The sequence below is a fragment of the Echiichthys vipera genome (genome assembly GCF_963691815.1).
Source record: "Echiichthys vipera genome assembly, chromosome: 15".
NCBI lineage: Eukaryota > Metazoa > Chordata > Actinopteri > Perciformes > Trachinidae > Echiichthys > Echiichthys vipera.
In genome coordinates, this window is record NC_139840.1 from 15,894,972 (window position 1) to 15,916,536 (window position 21,565).

The 21,565-nt window shown below is 41.0% G+C and overlaps 1 protein-coding gene across 1 annotated transcript; it reads left to right on the forward strand.

Annotated features, from left to right (window-relative positions):
• Positions 1-157: 157 nt before the first annotated feature.
• Positions 158-20,478, forward strand: LOC310957883 (uncharacterized protein; the record flags this gene model as incomplete). Its single annotated transcript, XM_083928621.1, has 42 exons — positions 158-198; positions 859-898; positions 3,922-3,993; positions 4,187-4,321; positions 4,495-4,539; positions 5,133-5,249; positions 5,548-5,613; positions 5,996-6,058; positions 6,186-6,221; positions 6,431-6,472; positions 6,564-6,647; positions 6,763-6,807; positions 7,166-7,219; positions 7,879-7,942; positions 8,392-8,496; positions 8,649-8,807; positions 9,382-9,471; positions 9,649-9,800; positions 10,831-10,903; positions 11,224-11,330; positions 11,444-11,627; positions 11,735-11,806; positions 11,947-12,054; positions 12,230-12,448; positions 12,568-12,723; positions 12,882-13,049; positions 13,481-13,624; positions 14,024-14,202; positions 14,424-14,487; positions 14,710-14,784; positions 14,969-15,076; positions 15,466-15,573; positions 15,748-15,819; positions 15,983-16,111; positions 16,348-16,452; positions 16,571-16,726; positions 16,815-16,922; positions 17,363-17,500; positions 17,619-17,735; positions 19,074-19,262; positions 19,839-20,122; positions 20,218-20,478. The coding sequence occupies 42 exons, from the start codon at positions 158-160 to the stop codon at positions 20,476-20,478; spliced, it is 4,734 nt and encodes a 1,577-aa protein (XP_083784747.1).
• Positions 20,479-21,565: the final 1,087 nt, after the last annotated feature.

The following is a 21,565-nucleotide window of genomic DNA, read 5'->3' on the forward strand; positions in this document are numbered from 1 at the left end:
TTTTTTTAACTCATAAATGTAGGTACTACATTTTACCTCAAAAGAAGTGGCCCCTGGCTCACAGGTGTATTTGGTGTTTTATGCTTCCCTTTATCTACCACAGGGGGGCAGCACTGAGGCCAAAACTCACCTGTTAAGCAGACTGATGAGATGAGAGATGGGATCCTCAATTACTGTTGCAACTCTGTGCACTCTCAGGTGAGTCTCACTGCAACAATATTAATCAGTATTAGCTATCAGTCCAATATGACATGCATATACCTAATAGTTGTTTGTAACTGATCTGTAATGCATATCCAAACATCATAAAATGTATATCAACATATCGTTTTGTCATTCAAAATTGCACTTTGTGTTGAACAAATAATGATTTGGTAACCATTCAATCAGAAAAATATAAGATCTGGTATCGAAAGACACATTGTCAATATGAAAACTAATGTAATATTTGTGAAAATCTAATTCTTAAAAATACTTTAATCTGTAGAACATATACTGTATATCATTTAGCACTGATACAGTAAACCCGTGGAGGTAAATACCATTACCTTTGATGAAATTCACATGCCCTACTTTGTCAACCTATTTACCTGAAGATAAACATACTTCTAGTCTGTTTACGCAAATATTCAACACATCCGCCTACTTGCATTCCAATATCTGACTGACCCACAGTCATATTCATAATATGTTGGCAACAGACCAGAGTTAACATGTGAGGTAACAAGTGAGCATTTTCGCTTTCACTGCTCACAAATAATGGTTATGCGACAGTCATTTATGATTGTGTAAAGGCATTCAGCAGCTTAGGCTAAATTAAAAAGTTAGCCTAATCTGTTACCACTGTTACGTTCACAGGTGGATCCTTATCCTGGTCTTTGTGCAGCAGCTCAATGCAGTAAGATTTTCCTTTAAAAGATTTCATTACATGCACATGTAGGTTAAAACACAGTATCACTACTATGGAAACCTTTAATAAATACGTTTAATTGCAAAAATATACTACAAATAAAATCGACATGAACACACTGCTATATGACTATATTGATGAAAATAACCATTATAAATGTGCATTCCTCCCAAACTCAGACACCCGATACATTGTAAGACACAGCATACAATCACTGTACAATCACTCAACAGATTTCAAGAGTATGTTTAAATTAGTATAGTGTACTTGCATCTTAATAGATGAAACATGCTTTTAAAGTACACTGGGTAAAACACATGCACTTCCTAAGTTATGAAATAGCCCTGACAAACATTATCTGGACTTCAGTGCACTGAAATCCATAAAGTTAATGAGATAGACCGATATACTGGCTGAGTTGGCTTATCTGTGGTACAATATGTCAGCTTACCAGTAATAAGAAATCCCAGTACAGGAAATGCCAAACATTATGAATGTTTAAGGGAAACAGTGTCACTATTACATAGTTTGTCCACCAGAGAGATGTACTCTTCATATGCAAAATGCCTCGCTCAGTATTAAGCCAAGGTTGAAAATTATTTAAATCAGGCAAATGAAGGGAAATAATGATCAGAAATCTTTTTATATGTAGAAGCAAAACAAAGCCCCACCTGGCAACAGAAAACAACATCATTGGTCATACAGAACAAGATGGGCTGAGATTGCCTCCACTTGGCTCTCACCCCAAAATGTGAAATACAGTACATTTTTTCACAGCCACATGCACTAACATGCACGTGCGGCCGGACTCTCTGTAAAAACAGCAGAGAAAGTCAGACTTGGACTAATGCATAGAAGGAGTATGACTATATTCTCTTCTCAGGACGCAATTACTCAACTATTTCTTTACATAGCAAATATTCGTTTGCTGCTATATTAATGCTACCAATGTTGAACACAGTCCCTTTTAGGTCGGTGAATAGGTAACGTTAAAATAGTTTTAAAAATGGTAATTTAATCTTGATGCTACTGTAATGTCAAGTGCTCTAATATTGGTTTACCCGAAGTGGTTAACTGCTAACAATACCACACATGAAAGCAAGCAGTAAAATTGAGCTTGCTTATGTCAAAATTGTGTATACATGTACATGTATGTTTGTGTTGCCCTAAGTAATGTTATCTTAGTTGTTGTCCCTCCATACACCACCTAAAACTCCCACTGTAGCTAAGTTTATGCAACCAAACAACTCCTTACTTAATTTATTTCTATGCCACTGGGAACAGTTTGACATGATTTTATACATTTTGCTAATAAACTAACATTAATCTTGCTTTGCAAAGGCCTCCTCCAGCATCACTGTAGTACAAATAAGCTAACTCACTGTAAAAGCTAGAGAAAATTAATATAAACCAATAGAAATGAAACTGACTAGCAACAAGCTAGCTGTATGGTGTCACCCAACCTGCTCGTGCATGGGGCAACGTTTTTAAGTTTTATTGGAGTTTTTTGCCTTAAGTTACTGTGACGGAAATGACAATTTACATGTTTTGGGACAAATCTCATTCTGTATCACCTCGTGATGCAAAGTTCTTTATCTGAGCATACAATGTTCAGCTCTATGAATCTTGTGAGATACTTACCTATGATATGAATGTGACTAATGACAATGCTTTACCTTGTACGTCACCCATCTAAACGCTGATTATGTACTCATGTTTTGTATAAAATGCAAACTGCCCTTAGCTCTGGGAATGTCTCTCTAGCAGTCTGTGTTTGTGTGCGATAGCGCACTGTCCTTTTCTGCAGAAAATGCTTTGAGAATAAAACCACGCCAAAGCCAAAACTTGTGTGGTGTCTAATCTTGCTTGACAACAACTGATAACAGTTACCCAACCAAAAAGTGAAGGAATTATTGTGTGTTTACCTATTCTAGTGTAAACCCTTAATGTTAGCATAGTGGTAGCCATTCCACTAGTCCTGATTTGTGCCTCTCTCATAATATTTTATTCTGGGTATGGGCCTGTAAACTACAGTAATAGCATTGCTTCAGGGCATGTTGTGAAAATAGTTTCATGTTTGTAAATATTAAATAATTTGCTTGGCTTTCAAACTCCAAATTCTCAAAAAAAAGCCCTGTACCTATATATCTGTTCTGTCACATATTTTAATATGATATTGATTACAAGGTGAAATCCACAGACATTCAATATATAGCCTCATTTATTGCGACAATGAAAACTAGTTGTGACCTTAAGTTTCCGATTCTGATAAAGATGGACTCGAGTTTATTGCGGTTTAACTGCTATAGTGAAGCAATGGTCAGTTTTTTTTTTAAACTTATATGTTCCCAATTTGTCTAATGCACTGAATCCCTGTCCAATACATAGCCAACTGCTGCAGCCTATGTTTTTGGCACTGATGCAAGAGCCATGACTGTCTGGAGCAAAAGAGAAAGTGGGACAGCAGATGTGCGAACAGCATAAACTCATCCAAATATTTAGTAAGCTTTGAGAAAACATTACTAAATGTTTGTGACATAGGCACTGTAAAACTCCTTGCACACGCACACACACACACATACACACACATCCATAGTGGGAATAGTTGGCATCTGGAGGTGTGGACTCACTGAATAGTTTTTCAGCAAGATGTCCATTATGAGAGTGGTGAAGAGCTGCTAGCTTTCTTTCTCATCAAGGTCAGAGCGCTCATTATTTACCAAAGTCTATGAGAACATTGACTTGTTTAATGCTGTCTAATCAGGACTGGCCAGTCTCCACAGGGAAATGAGTTCATTCTCAAGGCTAATTCTCAAAGCTGTAAAATATTCAGGAATGTCAGATATGCCCAAACCACAACCTTATCTGATGTGCCCACTGATGTCCTCTAACACTATACAGTTTTCTGCTCTGCTTAGATACATATGCAACCTCAGTCTCAACCTCTCTTAAATGCAGTAATGATCTTCATGCATTTAAGGCCTATGGTTTGTATACGTCTGTTGTTTCAGGGGGCGATTGAGGGCCCATGTCAAGGCAGAAACTGCTCTGTATGTCAGTGTCTTCCTGCTAAAGGTGCAAGGGTATGAACTTTTTTCTTCTGTTCTCATTACTCTCCCAATAGTTGTTGATAAGAAAAGTTGGTCATTTTAGTTTAAGTTGATTTTTTCAATAGAAAGTCATGAAGGAAAGCAATCTTAATCCTAAGAATGTCACTCACAACAATAGTTAAAGTTAAAAGTTAAAGTTTTATACACATGACATTTCTGTTTATAGGGAGCTCCAGGGAAGCCAGGTCATCAAGGTCCACGAGGACCAATGGGACCATGGGGACGTGAAGGGTTACCTGGAGAGAAAGGCAGGAAGGGAGCAGAGGGATCACATGGCCCAGAGGGGCCGAAAGGAGACCGTGTTAGTGTGCATGTTCATTTGCATGGCGTGTGTGTGTGTGTGTGTGTGTGTGTGTGTGTGTGTTGTGTTTGAGATACTGCATGCAAGTACAGCTAATGAGTGCAAAAAGTCTACATTATTAAACATAAAAACCTGTAATTAACGAATGGTGCCCATATTTTTCTTCATTTCAGGGCAAGACTGGTGTTCCTGGTTTTCTTGGTAATGATGGCTCACCAGTGAGTAAACCACCAAAAATTTCATCTAGAAATCAGAAAAATACACATATAGCACTCACACTGATAATAATAAGTATGTAGAGGTGAGTAACCCTCTGAGGGTATTGCACCAACTTCCCAAACCATGTACAGCTCAACACAGAGTTGACATACAATTTGCTTATTTTTCTCCCATAAGCAATTCAGAATATATCCTTAGTGATATCAACAGACACATTCTGAACTGTGAACTGAACTGTTATACAGTATTTCCAACTGTGTAGCCACCAGCTCATATATTTGAGATAAAATATTGGCGACTACAGAGCAAATGGTGCAGTGATTTGAAACTTGTGTCTGGTATGCCCCTTAGTGGACATATCGTGACATCACGTTCCTCTAAGCGTAATGTAGCTGCCTCTTCACTACTTAAGTGTTAGTAAAACTCAAGTTGCCACAACTACAATGTCATTATGAAATATGAAATGTTGGCCTGAAACTATGGATGCTGTAAGGTATAACTTCATTCTCAACTAAAGTCAAAGAGTTCATAATTGTGGCTTCTTATACTCTGCAATCATATGTCACCACCATAACTTCACTTTATTGTTCAGGGCCACCCCGGAGCAGGTGGTGAGCCTGGTTTGCCAGGAGTGGATGGCTGTAATGGGACAAGAGGTCGGCCAGGAGTCATTGGTATTCCTGGCTTGGATGGTTTCCATGGGCCACCGGTGAGTAGAACCCCTGCCCTCATTTTTCTGTTATGGCCTTTATTCAATCAATGCTGTAGTTGCTCAATACAGTAGGATAAATATGCAGATATTGCAGGAATAATCTATTTAATAAACATTGGTACTGAATGCTCGACAACTTTCATTGAGCATAATTCAAGGTTTTGCTACATTGTTCAGTATAAACTTTCCATTTAATCAGTGTTTTCTAATAATGATTTATAGATATTTGTATCACTCTTGTAATTCAGCTAGCTATTATGTTCAAATGTAAACATTTACTGTGCCTTCTTGTCAGGGATTGCAAGGACCTAAAGGAATTAAAGGAGAACCTCTGTATGATGCTACCTTCCCTGGCCTTCCGGTAAATTTCCTCTGTTTGGAGAGGCTCAGATGATAATGGACTAAGTTTCACCACCATCAAAATCCATTTATTTTTCATCAGTTTCATGACTATTTGCAATTTACAGTGTCTGTAATCATTCTCATTTTAAACTGTCATCATTCTCATCTTTGTTTCATGTTATCTTACAGGGGGACCGTGGTAGAGATGGACAACGTGGTCAACCTGTAAGTTTTCAGTAATTATTTTGACAGTAAAACAGTATTCCTCAGTAATATTCAGCTTACAGATGAAGTAGGGATTGAATGCTTCAAATCTTACACTGTGCTTGTAGCATAGTTAAGTCGACTTAACTTCATGTTTACTGTCTTTGACATTGTGGGTTTTGTTTTTTTTAACTCAGGGAAGACAAGGAGACATTGGACCTAAAGGCCACACTGGCCCTCCTGGCTCTCTTGGATTTGAGGTAAAAGTCTTCACTTTATTAAAGGTTGTAAAAAGGACCAATCTATCACTATTACACAGTATGCAGCAATATATTAGACCACTAATTTTCAAAGTGTCAAAGTGATTGTGTGTGTGATTCCATTTAGGGCATCGAAGGACCTAAAGGTGTGAGAGGACTACCAGTGAGTCACCTGTTACATAATGTTGAAAGAAAATCCTTGCATACTCTCTCAAACATACATACACACACACACACACACATGCACGCACACACGCACATGCGCACGCAAACACGCACACATACACACACACACATACACACACACACACACACACACACACACACACACACAAACACAAAAACCTTACTAAACTTTTGGTTGTTGTGTAGGGCGACCCCGGAGGATCACTGGCAGGAGCTAAAGGTGACGATGTAAGAAACCATTTTGGCCTTTGATTCATGCCTCTGGATGTGTGCTTACAACCCCAGCAAACATCTTCACACTTTTAACCCCATATTCCAGGGTGAGCAAGGCCCACCTGGCCCACAAGGACCAGAAGAAATCATAGAATTTCCTCCAGGCTTTTTTCCAGCCAAAGGTGACAAGGTGAAGGCAAAGCTGTTGTTTGTACAAGACTGTTGATTCTTAAATCCTGCATAGACCTGTATAAAGACAATTGTTTGTTATTATTTTTTTCTTTATTTTCTTTCCTGCTTCACAGGGAGACCAAGGTATTCCTGGACCATGTGGACCAAAGGGCATTAGAGTGAGTTTCATCCTATATGTGAGCAAAGCAGGTATGTCTAAGAGAAAGAGAATTTTATTAGCATTTACTTCCTTATCAGGGTGGTAGAGGAGACTACTACATTCAAGCCATGAAAGGAGAGCAAGGAATCCCTGGTTTTCCCGGAGCTAGGGTAGGTGACTTAGATTTGACTGTAACATGCTTTCAGACAACAAAATACAATATTCACCCCATTGTTTCCATCTCTAGGGTCTTCCAGGATTCTCTGGTAGAGATGGACTGCCAGGACCTGAGGTACAGCTGTATTGTAAAGCCTATGGCTGCCCTTATGTTGCTACATAGGCAATTTCTTAGGTTAAATACACTGATATATTTTCAGGGTTCACGTGGAGAGAAAGGATTTCCAGGTCTCAATGGAAGAAATGGACCAAAGGTGAGGTTTACATAATCATCTAAGGAATTTTCAGCACAATTTAAACGAAACTGGAGAGCTTGTGTCAGATGCCAATTTTGTGTATAGTGCTAATAGGAGGGAAACTTAAAGGACTCATATCATCACATTTGATATTGATGACATTGATCTATACTGTATATATACTGTATATATAGCAGGACAGATGCTTGTTGGATTCCTTGTGATATCATTGTTCCTCTTACAATGAGAGGTGTACTTAAAATATAGGGACAAATTCAAGACAAACTATCTTATCTGCTGCCCCCTGGTGGTTGCTCAGTGGAATTGTCACTTTAACTAGACAAGACCAGTGATCTTTGATCACTCTTCTCATCTTTTACACCGCCATGCAACAACGCGAGGCAGCAGAGGAGAAGAAGAAGTGGTTTTGACCACGACGGCAGGATTATTAAACAGTTGTCGCCCACTTGAATGTGAACAGATTTTGAGTTCACAGTGCTGAACTTCTGGTCCTAAACATCTGGTGGCAACAGCCACTTTTAAAAACACTCTGCTTTTTTGGCACAGTTCTTGAAAGCAGGCAGCTGTCATGGCAGTTGCTGTGCAGCGGTGTGAAACCACCATTAGAAATATTATGTATATCACTAGCATTTTCTATTTATGACTTTATCCAACAGGGTTATCCAGGAGATCCGGGTCTGCCCGGCCCCCCGCACCTTTATAATGGAAGTGATGCCAGAGGTGAGACTACAGCAGTAGCCACACTTCTGAGCTATTTGTTGTCACTGGTTGCACTATCCTACTGTACATTTTATTTAAAATATGATAATGAAACTATGTTTGTGTGACTATCAAACACTCACCCACTGGATGGTTAAAAGGTGGCAGTGAAATGTTTTAGTTTCAAGTTGTGGTCAACTTAAATCATGTCAGTTAGAACATATTTAAACACAAGAATCAAGATGTATGAAAGGTATACAGTAAGACCACTATTTATCTGTATGTTCCAGCTGTCATAATTTCACCATAATAAAGCTAAATACACAATAGATTTTTGTAGAATATCACATGACATGAAACTGGCTAAAATCTGTGAACCCTGCTGCTAAGTTAGTAAATACCCATGATTAATGTGTGAGAATAATTAAGCATTACTGACTTTTTCATGGATCTATGTCTGTGTGGTCCAGGTGTTAAAGGTGATCGTGGGTATCCTGGAGTGCCTGGACCCCCAGGTGACCATGGGTACATGGGCATGCATGGACCTCCCGGCCCACCAGGTTTAACAATATCAGGTCAGAGTTTGTCTCTTGGCTAACTTTGAGGTTACTCCTGATTATATACAATGTATCACTGAGTATATCACTTACTCTGATCAGGATTCAGTCAGTCCTGACCCTACCTTATTGGAATCATTCATTTCATATCGTCTCTCATACCTTCCTAGAAGAGCCAGGTCTGCCTGGTCCACAAGGGTCCCCTGGTCATAAGGGCTACAAGGGAGAGCCGGGAAGGTATAACAGCTTTGAAAATCTGTTTATGGGACTAAAAGGAACTAAAGGATTCCTTGGACCTAAAGGTGTCACCGGCCCCCCAGGTCCTCCAGGTATATTCATACTTCCTTTGTGTAAACGTTTGTGTAAAAGTTAAACACAAAAGACTTCCTATTTTCCCCAGTATGTGTTAGTAGTTTGGGCAGTGGTGGGCTAAAGGTTAGGGTAGCTGCAGGATAAATCTGGGTGGGTGAAGTGAAGCAGCAGCACTTGCTCCCTCATTATCACCAATGATGACCAAGGCCCATAACCTCCAAAGCGCACCTGAAAAATAGAGCATTGCTCTCAGTGTTCTCCCCCTGAAAAAATAAAGATTAAAAAAGAAAACATGTTAATTTCACAAACGTAACTTCCTTATTGGAATAATTGTAAGATAATGATGTTTTTGTGTATGTTCATTTGAATACTAACTTAACTTCTGGCTTGTGTGTGTGTGTGTGTGTGTGTGTGTGTGTGTGTGTGTGTGTGTGTGTGTGTGTCTGTGTGTGTGTGAATGCCATACTTGATCAGGATGTGGAGGTGAGTTCTCAATTACGTAATGAAAGTGTTTTACTAATTCATGTTTAAAACTACTTGTTGAAGTTTTTAACTCACGTTGGTCAATATTTGTGGCTGCTTTATCCACAGATTACTACTGTGAGCCTGGTTACCCCGGGGACCCTGGTGACATAGGACTTAAAGGATCTACTGGAAACAAAGGGCTCACAGGAATTAAAGGTGACCCGTGACTGTTTATATGCATTAGTTGATTCCATAAGCAGAGATTGTGTTCTTCTCTGTGGGGATTTACCACAACAGATTTGTGATTTAGTATTTCAAATATGTTTATAGAGTACAATGTTGTACACTATATGAACATGCCGCATCATAGTCATCGTACATTTTTGTTTACAGGTTGTCCAGGGGAATGCCACTGTAGGTTTGGTGGGGGAGGCGAAGGGCCCCCTGGTCTACCTGGTTATCCAGGACCTCCAGGGTTCCCTGGAATTCAAGGACTTAAAGGAGACCCAGGGTTGAAAGGAGTTGAGGGTCCAAGAGGACCACATGTAAGGATAGCCGGACTCAAACTAACTAACTAATAATTAAATGCATTTTTCGAAAACATGTATAACCCTGTTTCCAAAAGAGTTGGGAAGCTGTGTAAATTTTAAAAGAAACATAATGCAATGATTAGCAAAATATTGAAAGCCCATTTGTAATTGAAAATAGAAAGACAAAAGACAACCTTTCAAATGCTGCAACAGTTAAAATGAAAGTTATATCCTCATTTAGAATTTGATGTTTCAAAAAAGTAACGCCTTTCCGTTCTTGCTTGGTGTAGGATTTCAGCAGCTCAACAGTTTGGAGTTTCCTTTGTTGTATTTTACATTTCAAAATGGGCCACCGGACAAGTAAGGATTGCAGGCAGGCCAGTTAAGCACCGGGACTCTTTTACTACGGAGCCATTCTATTGGAATACACGCAGAATGTGGCTAGGCATTGTCTTGCTGAAATAAGCAAGGCCTTCCATGAAAAATATGTGGTGGCATGTGTTGCTCCAAAATCTGCATATATCGTTCAGAATTAATTGTGCCTCCACCATCTACTCTTTAGCACGGAGGACGCAGTGTCCATGATTACCAAAAATTTCGCTTTTCGTCATAAGACAGTTTTCCACTGAACCTCAATCCATCTTAAATGAGTTCAGGCCCAAAGAAGGCTGCGGTGTTTCTGGATATCTGTTTTCCTCTCTTTACATGTTGAGGGTTTAACCTGCATTTGTGGATGCAGTCAGAAGATCACCATGTACAGCGATTTCTTCAGAATCTCTGGATCTTGATATAATGATATTATGTACTGTAGATGATGAAATCCCCAAATTCGTAGCAATTTTACATTAAGAAACATTATTCTTAAATTGTTTCACTATTTGCCAGAACAGTCTTTCAGATTTCAATGTATTGCAAACCATCACATTCTGTTTCTTTTTACATTTTACACAGCGTCCAAACTATTGGAAACGGGGTTGTATCAAAGCTGTTCTTTGTAATAGCCACAAAAATATAGTTTGGTATTTGACTCTGTGTTTTCTTGCAGGGTTTTCAAGGAATTCCTGGTATAAAAGGACTAAAGGGTCAAAAAGGTCACTCTTTTGAGTTAATTGGTGAAGGTGAGCACATCAAATGTACTATACACAGTATTAGTATACAAGCAAATATGTATTTTCAATGCTCCGCAGAGGATTGGAGAATTCTAAGTCAAGATTTATTCAATTGTTTATGTTCACGGAGCAGTACAGTAAGGTAAACACTATACAAAGTATTCTGCACTGTCGGAACAGTACAAAAGTAGCTTGAAATAAAAGTAAATTGGATTTGTCTATTGGTAACTTTTTGTCAAATAAGAAAACAAAGTTTTCTGTTTTATACATGCCTATACCAAAGGTTATTAACATTGATAGCCTCTACAATTTCCTGTTGTTTTTGAAAGTTGCCAAGGGTAACCAAGGAGTTCCTGGACATCCTGGTCCTCCTGGAGCACAAGGTAGGTCAGGACAGGATGGCTCCCCTGGCCCAGCAGGGGACCCCGGAACACCGGTGAGTGTGTATATTTTAAGTATTGTAAATGTAATTTATGGAATAAAACATGTTCTGCTTTTCTGCACTCTGATTTGGTTCTGTAGTTATGGGATCAGATATTGTTTTTGCAGGGTGCTGGATATGCAGGATTACCTGGTCCCAAAGGCTACCCTGGTGTTGCTGGGTCCAAAGGGTTTCCAGGGCTTTTAGGCCGCCCCGGTCCTGGTTCTCCAGGTGCTAAAGGGCTACCTGGACCTAAAGGTGGTCAGGGATGGCCTGGCCCCCCAGGAATTCCTGGACCACCAGGCCCTTCAGGTCAGAGACTGGGTTAAATTCAGGGATTCTCAGTTGATGTTAATAACCCCCTTCCCAAAATAAGCCAGGTGTCATGGGCTCAAAAAGCACTGTATTTGTGTCACCAGGTGAAATTGAGCCATGCTGTCATGAAGATGAAATTGGATCACCTGGTCCTAAGGGTGAGCAGGGTTCACCAGGTAAGACTTACAAGTGTTACACAATATGTATATTTAAACAGAAAAATCAAGCCACATAGGATGAAAGAAACATGGTTTAAGACCCTTGATTGGCAGCATATATTGCAAATCAACTTCAAGTTTTCTTTTGCCCCTTGTAGGGATTCCTGGTAAGCCAGGAAGAGATGGTCCTCCAGGAACTCCAGGACACCTAGGCCCAAAGGGCATGAAAGGAGATGATAGTGACATTGGAGGAATTGGACTGCAAGGTAGCAACTCTATAACATGTTGTCAAATTACATTTTTAAAGATCTTTCTTCATTGAAGGCCCCAGATTGAATCATGTCCACCATCAAGCATTTAAATCAAGGACATTTGTCAGTTATTTATACAGTTAGGAGGGTTGTTAAAACAAGTACTGTAGATCTTTATTATTTGTTAAAGGACTTCCAGGTTTAAATGGTGATCCAGGTGACTCTGGTCCCAGTGGAATTAGTCTAGATGGCCCTCCAGGCCCTCCTGGGTTAATAGGGCACCCAGGCAGAAAAGGTGCCCCGGGAGATGTCCTCTCTGCCAGGCCAGGTGCTACTGGCCCACCTGGCCACCCTGGAGCACGAGGGACAAAGGGACTCCGTGGCATTCCTGGACACCCAGGGTCTCCAGGTAAGTTTCATTTATAATTAGATGAACACAAACAAAACACCTAACAACTCAAAACTCAATTTACAGTGTACTTTGTTGTACATTGGAGTTGGTTAACCATTGGTACCTCATAACTACAGGTGTACAAGGCCAACCTGGAAAACCTGGTTGGAAAGGAGAGCCAGGAGACAATGGTGACCCTGGAGTTACTGGTCCTCCAGGCCCGCTCTGCACTGTGTGTGACCTGACTGGACCTCCAGGACCTTCAGGAAACCCTGGACAGAGGGGAGTGCCAGGTGAGCACACAGCAACAGCAAAGTCATGTAACTCTGGATGTCCATCTGAATGTCCCTTAAAATGTTAAGATTATTTCCAGAGTACCTTCATGAATATTAAGTTCTGACTAACCGTCCAATAACTTATTTATCTCATTGCATTGTATAATGCTGAATAGGCTACCATGGTCAGAAGGGTTTTAAGGGAGATATAGGTCCACCTGGTCATGGACAGAGGGGTCCACAAGGTCTCCCTGGCCCTCCTGGTTTGCCTGGCACAGCTGGACCAAGAGGCTCCATTGGCCCCTCAGGAGATCCTGGATCCAATGGCTGGGCCGGACAAAAAGGTGAACAATTGGCCTGTTCCAATAAGAAACTCCTGTGAGAAGCATTATGTTTTACCTGAGCATTTAACGTGTGTAAAGTTGTATCTCTACCAGTAGCTTCATGTAAAGTTGTATAACATTGGACAGGTTTCAGGCTTCTGACCTTGTTGACACCATCCAGTCAGTCATGCTAAAACTGCATCGCCTCTTTCATTTACACACTCAGAGCTAGTGTCCAGTCAGGAAGCTTTAAATAAGTCAATCAGCTGTACCTGTACTTCTGTTCACACTACATCCAGACTCTGAAAGTGATGCCATCATCTATTCACCACATTCGTAGGGTTCATTCCCCAATAAGTCTACACTGAAACCAAGTCTGCACTTTATCAACAATGCTTTATATGTGTAAACTAGTCCTGATTAAAATTAGGCTTTCCTTTCAATTAATCTAGGTGAAAGGGGGTTCCCAGGCAGGGTTGGTGCCAGAGGTTTACCAGGCAATCCTGGACCTGTAGGACCCAGAGGTAAACAGGGAGAGAGAGGCTTTAATGGTCGCTCAGGTGACACTGGACCCCCAGGACATCCTGGTAATAAAGGTAAGTCTCTGTTTACATACCATGTGTTTGATAGCTATACTCAGTCTTACCAGACGCCATGGCCTATGTTTTTTACATTTTTTTTAATGATTGTAAATAAAAACTAGATAAGGATGGATGAGGATGTTTTATTTAGCTTATTGAGCATTTCATCTCACCTCTGTGATCTATCCAGGTTTACGTGGTCCACCAGGATTGTCAGGACCGTCAAGCATTGTAAATGTAGCAAAAGGCCCAACAGGTCTTTTGGGAAGGAAGGGGCAAGCAGGACAACAAGGACCTGCAGGCAATGGATCTGTTTTTTAAACCAGATAATTTATTGAATTCTTAAATAAATGTTATATGCTGTGATAAACAGTATGGGACTAAATCATTTTTATTTTCTTTTGTCACTTACAGGCTCAAAAGGCCAGAGGGGAGTGCCAGGTGATTTAGGTCCTGATGGATTACCTGGTTCCCCTGGGTTTAAAGGCAGCGCTGGTGCTCCGGGCAGGGCAGGAATACCAGGACCTCATGGGTACCCTGGACTCAAAGGCTTTCCTGGTCCAAGGGGATATACTGGAAGGGATGGAGATCTGGTACATACTGAGCCTAGTTTACTGTCTTCAAATCTTTAGAGACAGCAGTCTGTGTTCTGTTTGTTTATATTTGCCCTGTAGATACCCAAAAACAATAAAAAAAAAATGGCTGCCACTTAAGTGACCTATTGTATCTGCAGCATGTGCCAGGTTACTTTTAACTTTTGGCTCAATCTCAGAAGTGATGTTAAACATCTTTAATGTGTTGATTTCTGTTAAAGGGAGATGAGGGGCCTAAGGGGCCTCTGGGTATCCCAGGGTTACCGGGATTTCCAGGAGTCAAAGGTGAGTTAAAAGATAGAGATAAAGTTTGGAGACAAAGTTTATACAACAGGATCTGAATCCACAGCAGTATAAATATTTTTCAATTGTATCTGGTTTATCAAAAACAACATGTTATATTGTTAAATGCAAATTGAGTTAATTGTAAAATAATACTATCGCTCTGGATTTCATACCTGTGTAATTCAGAGTGAACCTGATAAAATCTGTCCAAATCTGTTCCAGGTGAGCCAGGCCAGGTTTATGCACAACCTGGTCCACCTGGACCCAAAGGTTTGCCAGGGGAGGATGGACCCCGTGGTAAGTTAAGAAAATACGACACCGAACAGAAGTCCTACTGAAAATAATTCAAATCATGAGAAGGGACTCAAATTCATTGTTTAGGTAAACTTGTCTTGAATGAGGTTTGTCAGTTTTCAAGGCGATGTACAATACTGCAAGTGGATGAACTTGAAATTTATATCCGCAAAATTATTCCCTTAAGCACCCAGAGGGAGTCCAGGAGATCCAGGGGACCCAGGACACCCTGGGAGGCCAGGACAACCTGGACAACCAGGCATTGTTGGGGAACGAGGAAGACAAGGAGGACCGGGTGATTTACAGTGAATATTTGAACTAGAGAACTAATGCAATGTAGCCAATAATCAGATAGATGAAGGAACTTCACTTTCACTTTTGAATGTAGGAATGTTAGAGTCAGATTCAGGAGAAGATTAAGAACTTGCACTCCATCCTCAGATGTATATCAAAAGAAAGAAAAAAGACAACTGTAACTTACAGTTGTAAGAACAATGTGGCAGTAATTGAGATACTTTTTTACATTTAGATATAAAGAGATTTTCATTTGCTCTTCCAGCCATTAAAATATGACATTCCTACATTCCTAAATTTTACACCTGTGTTTATAACCTTAAGTAAATCAGATGTTTTGCTTCATGTGTACATGTTTGTTTGAGCTCTTTTATGTGTGTGTCTCTAAAGGCTTCCTTGGGCCTCAGGGCCCATCAGGTTCTCCAGGTTCTCCAGGTCCTCCAGGCAATCATGGAGGTCTGGGACTACCAGGGCCACCTGGCCAATATGGGCTTCAAGGTACTAACATAATGTCAATTGTTTCTTCCATCATTGTTATGCAAGGTGAAGCCATTGTAAGTGCCAACTATGTCATTTGTATTGGCTATCACGTGGCTTAAATTCTATGTCAAAGGGGTTCTAAGATGTGGCTGCTATAACCTAACAAAATTATTCTTATGTTGTTTATGTTAGGGCCCCCTGGACCACCTGGTCTGGATGGATTGGATGGGCTTAGAGGTCCAAAAGGGATAAAAGGAGCAAGTGGTAATAAAATAGTTTAGCAAGCATTTATTTGCATCTCTTTGTTTATATAGTAAATTTACAAGTATTACAAATTGCCTTAAACATAAATATTGAAATGTATAATAGGTTATATGTTATAATATTTTATTATTGACAATAAAATATACTAATGTATTACTCCAAGGCATTGGTATCCCTGGCCCTCCAGGACCAGATGGTTTTCCTGGAGTCAAAGGTCTGAGGGGCCAGCAAGGGTCTCCAGGAGGATTTTTTTCTGGCCCCAAGGGCCAGAGGGGTCCACCTGGCAGCACAGGTATCATATCTATATTTACCAATAGTGCATCTACTGCATCTGTCTAAAATGATGGAGGACAACTGAACTGTTGAAGAGAATATTAAGTCCAATAAATGTAATACACTGAAAATGTTTTTGTTATGATTTAATTTCCCCCTATTTTCTGTTTTTCACTCTCCTTTTGTCAAGCGTGGTTACGAGTACTGTATATGCTCTGAGATAAGGTATATACATTTCTGTATTTCTTCCCTCAGGTCTTCCAGGCTTCCCTGGTGAACCTGGTAACCCTGGCAAAGCCTGCAAGCCCTCACCAGGACCCTATGGAGATGTGGGATATGAAGGACCTCCAGGACCCCTAGGTGTGTGTGCGCCTTTAAGTTCATCGGTTTGTCTATGTTAATCTCCATCTTTGTGTGGCAATTGTGGTTATGTGTGCCCTTTTATCTATCTATCTGGGATTTTTTGTCTGTTTTTTAGGTCCTCCTGGGGAGCCAGGTCTTCCAGGCGTCAGTATTTCCTCCAAAGGAGACCCAGGTCCAATGGGCCTCCCTGGGTTACCAGGTCGTAAGGGAGATGGTGGCCTCCCAGGGCCTCCTGGGTCTCAGAGCTACCCCGGCTTGACAGGACCAAAAGGTACATTATAGTGTAAGACTGCTGCCCTCAGTATTTACAGTGTTTCTATCCACTAACATGCAGTCTAAATGTCACTGCACTTTGACAGGTGAGCAAGGTCCTTCTGGTCTCCAAGGTCCTCCAGGAGCTAAAGGTAAGATCGGTGTCCCTGGGCCTTGGGGCCCCAAGGGAGTACCTGGCCCAGCTGGAGACATAGGTGAGTGGCACTGAAGCTAAGCTATATCATCATTGTTTTATGTCTACACACACACACACACACACACACTCACACACACACACACACACACACACACACACACACACACACACACACACACACACACACACACACACACACACTCACACACACACACACACACACACACACACACACACACACACACACACACACACACACACACACACACACACACACACACACACACACAGATCTGTACACACATGTGTTTCAACAAGAGATTTAAAAAAAAATCTAATTTTGTCAAGGGTAGTATTTAAGTGAGATATGTGAAGTGAGAATGTCTTAAGATTCTGTCCATTTTTGTGTCAATTTCATTAGTTCTGTAGTATTCATCACTACTGAATGTTGTGGTATATATTACAACAGTACATCTGTTAATCAATTTTTTTTTCCAGGTGCCAAAGGTGCTCCTGGTGATTCCATCAGTGGAATTCCAGGCTTGGTTTCCCCTGGATCCCTAGGACCACGTGGCCCTCCAGGATCAAAGGGATTCCCTGGGGATGCGGGTCCTCCTGGAACTCCAGGACATAAAGGCAAGATAGTCTAATATGTTTTCTGTGTATGCATACGTTTACACAGTCTAGTCTGTGTCTAAATAAATATGTGCTGTGTGTTCATCCTCAGTTGTTCGTTTGTATTTGCGTCTTCCAGGACAAAAGGGTTCCATAGGACATATGGGCCTCCCTGGCAAAACAGGTCCTGCGGGTCGTAATGGTCCTGTTGGAGACCCAGGAGATAGTGGTCAGCAAGGATTTACTGGACCTCAAGGTAAAAAAAAAAATCAGACACAGTCATGTAACTAGCTCAATCTTCATGTTTTAGGGATAGGGATTTTGGCAGGATGGCAAATGAAAGTCATCAGTTATGTACAAGAAATTTTACAGAACTGATAACTGCCAGCCTCCTTAAAAGGGATAGTTTGGCTATTTTGAAGTGGGGTTGTATGAGGTACTACAGTAGATGACTAAGCAATATACCGCTGTGGATTGGGGCAGCAGCTAAACATATTTAACCACCTAAAAAAATCAAATTCAGTTTAAATGTATGCAATATTTTGAATGTTTTCTCATACTTTACCACTTTGCCACATCAGTTTCCGAAGTGCTTCTGTGCTTTGGCTTGTAAAGGAATCCCCCGTCTCCACAGTGAAGTTTTATTCCATAAACCACTGAAAGTCTGACTCAAACAGGCATAATCCAGTGTACAGCACAGTTACACTTATGTATAGAAATACTATGTTGAGAAAATGTAGAGCCAAGGGAAAGGGCTGTCTGATGGCAAGGCAGTTAAAATATTGTAAATATAGAGTACACATAAACTGATATTGATTTTTTAGGTGGGACTTTTTTAACTAAGGGCACACTCACACTTGACCCAGATGATCTGGTTGTCATTTAGCGTGATTGTCCCCCCTCCCTTTTCCCCCCTGGCCCAGGCCCGCTTGCACTCACATTACTTGAAAGGAACGATTGGTTATAGACGTCATCACCCCTCTGAGTTTTTTGTTGTCCGACTGTTTTTGAATATTTTCATCTTACCAAATATGCAGTAAACACACCACCTCCGCACCATAGCACTGTTAAACCTTCAACAGCATCTTTTAAAATGTCCATCGTGGGGAACAGTCTTATATAAGTAGTCTCAGGACTGCCGTCAATGCTCGTGCTCATGCTCGTACACTTGAACATGCTCGTGCTCGTACATGTGAAACAGTGATTTATTAAATCCCACCTCTCTCAACTAGGCCGCAGCTGGGAAGCGCACTGTGCCTAGTTACAGAACAGTTGTACTCACACTGGTCAAACAAACTAGACTTAAGCCGTCCTTCAGGAATGGCAAGTGTGAGTGCGCCCTAAAGTACGTTTTGCTGCTGCCCGCGTCCAAAGCAGCTTCTAAGTCAGTACTCCTGTCTGCTTCTCCAAACTGGCGGCATGCTCACAGTCATCAACTGTAGGTAATACACTGACTATGGAAAAGTACCTCATACAACCCCTCTTCAAAAAAACTGAACTATCTCTTTAAGAAAAAGTGACTAACTGCCCCCAATAAATAGCTAATGTCATCTCTTATCCTCCTTCCATGTCGTTCAACCCCTCCATCTTTCAGGTATCTCAGGGCCACCTGGTGATCCAGGTACACCAGGCCATAGGGGGGTGTTGAAGTCAGGCTTCCTTTTGGTCGTCCACAGTCAGTCAGTTCAGGTACCACAGTGCCCCGAAGGCACCAGTCAGCTTTGGGTGGGCTACAGTCTGGTCTACTTGGAGGGACAAGAGAGGGCTCACACTCAAGATCTGGGTAAGGGTCTGCATAAATTGATACTTTTGTTGGAAATGAGCTTATGGATCAGTGACTATTAATCTGACTAATCAGATGGTTTGTTACACAGAACCATCTGAGAAGCCATCTTTGGAAAATGATCGAGAAAGGGAAGGGACTTAAAATGTACCTGGCAGATGATTGGATGAACATCTGTCAATCAAACTCTCTGAAGTCAATCAGGAGAAGAGAGAAAACACTTTTTTTCCATTGAGAACAACCTTCAGTGTCTTTTAATGAAGAAATACTCTCCAGTTCTGATAAAATTGATGCTGTTGCAGCATCTAATCTAATAAGAGCGGCCATTTTTGTTTTGAACAAGCGGCCGCCTCTCGTGTCGTCTTCACCTCACGCTCCCCCTCCTCTCTTCACTGTCAGTAGCTTCTCACAGGATGCTGATTGGCCTATCTATCCAGAGCATATACACATTACATTACAGATTTTCATGTGACGTGTACACAATTCTTGTGTGATCTTGTGCCATCGTGAGAATTTCACTTCAATTACTTCTTTTTTTACTCTCTCTCTCTCTTGTTTTACCTCCTCTCCATTTAGGCCAGGCTGGTTCCTGCCTCCCTGTTTTCTCCACCATGCCTTTTTCCTACTGCAACAACGCTGCCTGTCACTATTCTAGCCGCAACGACAAATCCTATTGGCTCTCCACCACCGCTCCTATACCAATGATGCCACTATTTGGCCAGGAGATTAGCTCCCACATCAGCCGCTGCACAGTGTGTGAGACAGTTTCACCTGCAGTGGCTTTTCACAGCCAGGATCACACAGTCCCTGCATGCCCACATGGCTGGCGGAGTCTGTGGACGGGGTTTTCTTTCATCTTGGTGAGTGTGATATAAAGCTTTGTGTGTGTGTATGAAAGAAAATTGACATCCAATAACCTAATGTTTACTGTACATACTGCACCTTGTTTCTTCAGCACACAGGGGCAGGTGACAAAGGTGGTGGCCAGTCTCTGGCTTCATCTGGTAGCTGCCTTAAGGATTTCCGAACTCAACCCTTCATAGAGTGCCAGGGAGGGCGTGGTTCCTGTCACTACTTTGCCAACCTCTTCAGTTTCTGGCTGACTACTGTTAGTCAGACAGAGCAGTTTATCACCCAGACGCCTGGCACCATCAAGGCAGCTGACCATCAGAGACGCAAGGCCAGTCAGTGTCATGTCTGCCTCAGAGAACTATGAATGACCTCTTTTCACTTTTAATTGTAACTTGATCATTTTTAAGGAATTTCCGTCAATCAACCCATTTTGCAATATAATTCTAAGTATATTTTGATTACACTTGGCACGTGGCTTTGCAATTACTACATTTTTACCTTGATCTGAACTTTTTTATACAGTGCTGCTGTCACTGTATCCCTTTTCTTTCATTATTTTCAATGAGGTGCTATTTCTAATGATGAAAGTGTCTGATAACTGATTATCTTGCTGCTGTACCGGAAGAGTTTGTAATAATGCACCTTTTCAGCCCTGTAGGATATATATTCTGAAGAACTTTCCTTCTTCATCTAAATTTTGCTCCTCAATTAAAATGTCTGAAAAGTTTCAACAACATGAGTCATTCAGAGTTCAAAAGTAGCTTCGACGGATGGAAAACCAACCTACATGCAAAAATCCCAAGATGGGAGAATTTCAACAGGATACAGTTTTCAATTGCGGGTTTCAAGTTCATATTTATTTATTTCTCTCAACAGAACCCAAGTGACAATCAGAATACAGTACTTTTTTCCTCAAACATGTTTTTTCCTTTTCTTTTTCATAACGCAAAACAAGAGAACACTCAGTGCAATAAGACAGAGGACTCTGACAGTGCGGTGCTCTCTCTACCTTTTCACAGTGCACGTTTATACACACAAAGAGATTGTACATCATCATTATTACATTTCCAACCTTCACCCACCAGTATCATGGATGGGGCAAAGTGAATGTCTTAAAACAATCATTTTTAAAGATTCAACTTGCATACAGTGTACTGTAGCTTGGCACACAGACACAAACACACACCGCTCTCTCCCTCAGACACACTCACACATACATTTACAACACAGAGGGACCTCTGTAGCATTGATTCTCACCAGTGAGGGGGTACTGCACTTGCACTCTGAGGGCTAGCTCATTTGTCAAACCCACACTATTTTGGCAATGTTGACATTGCATTTTAATGTGCTAAAGAGAACCCATTTAGATGATGTAAGTAGGAGGTAGAGGTAGAGGGAGAGAGCAGTGGGAAAGGGAAATGTATGTAATCAGCCTGATTAAATGTGATGGA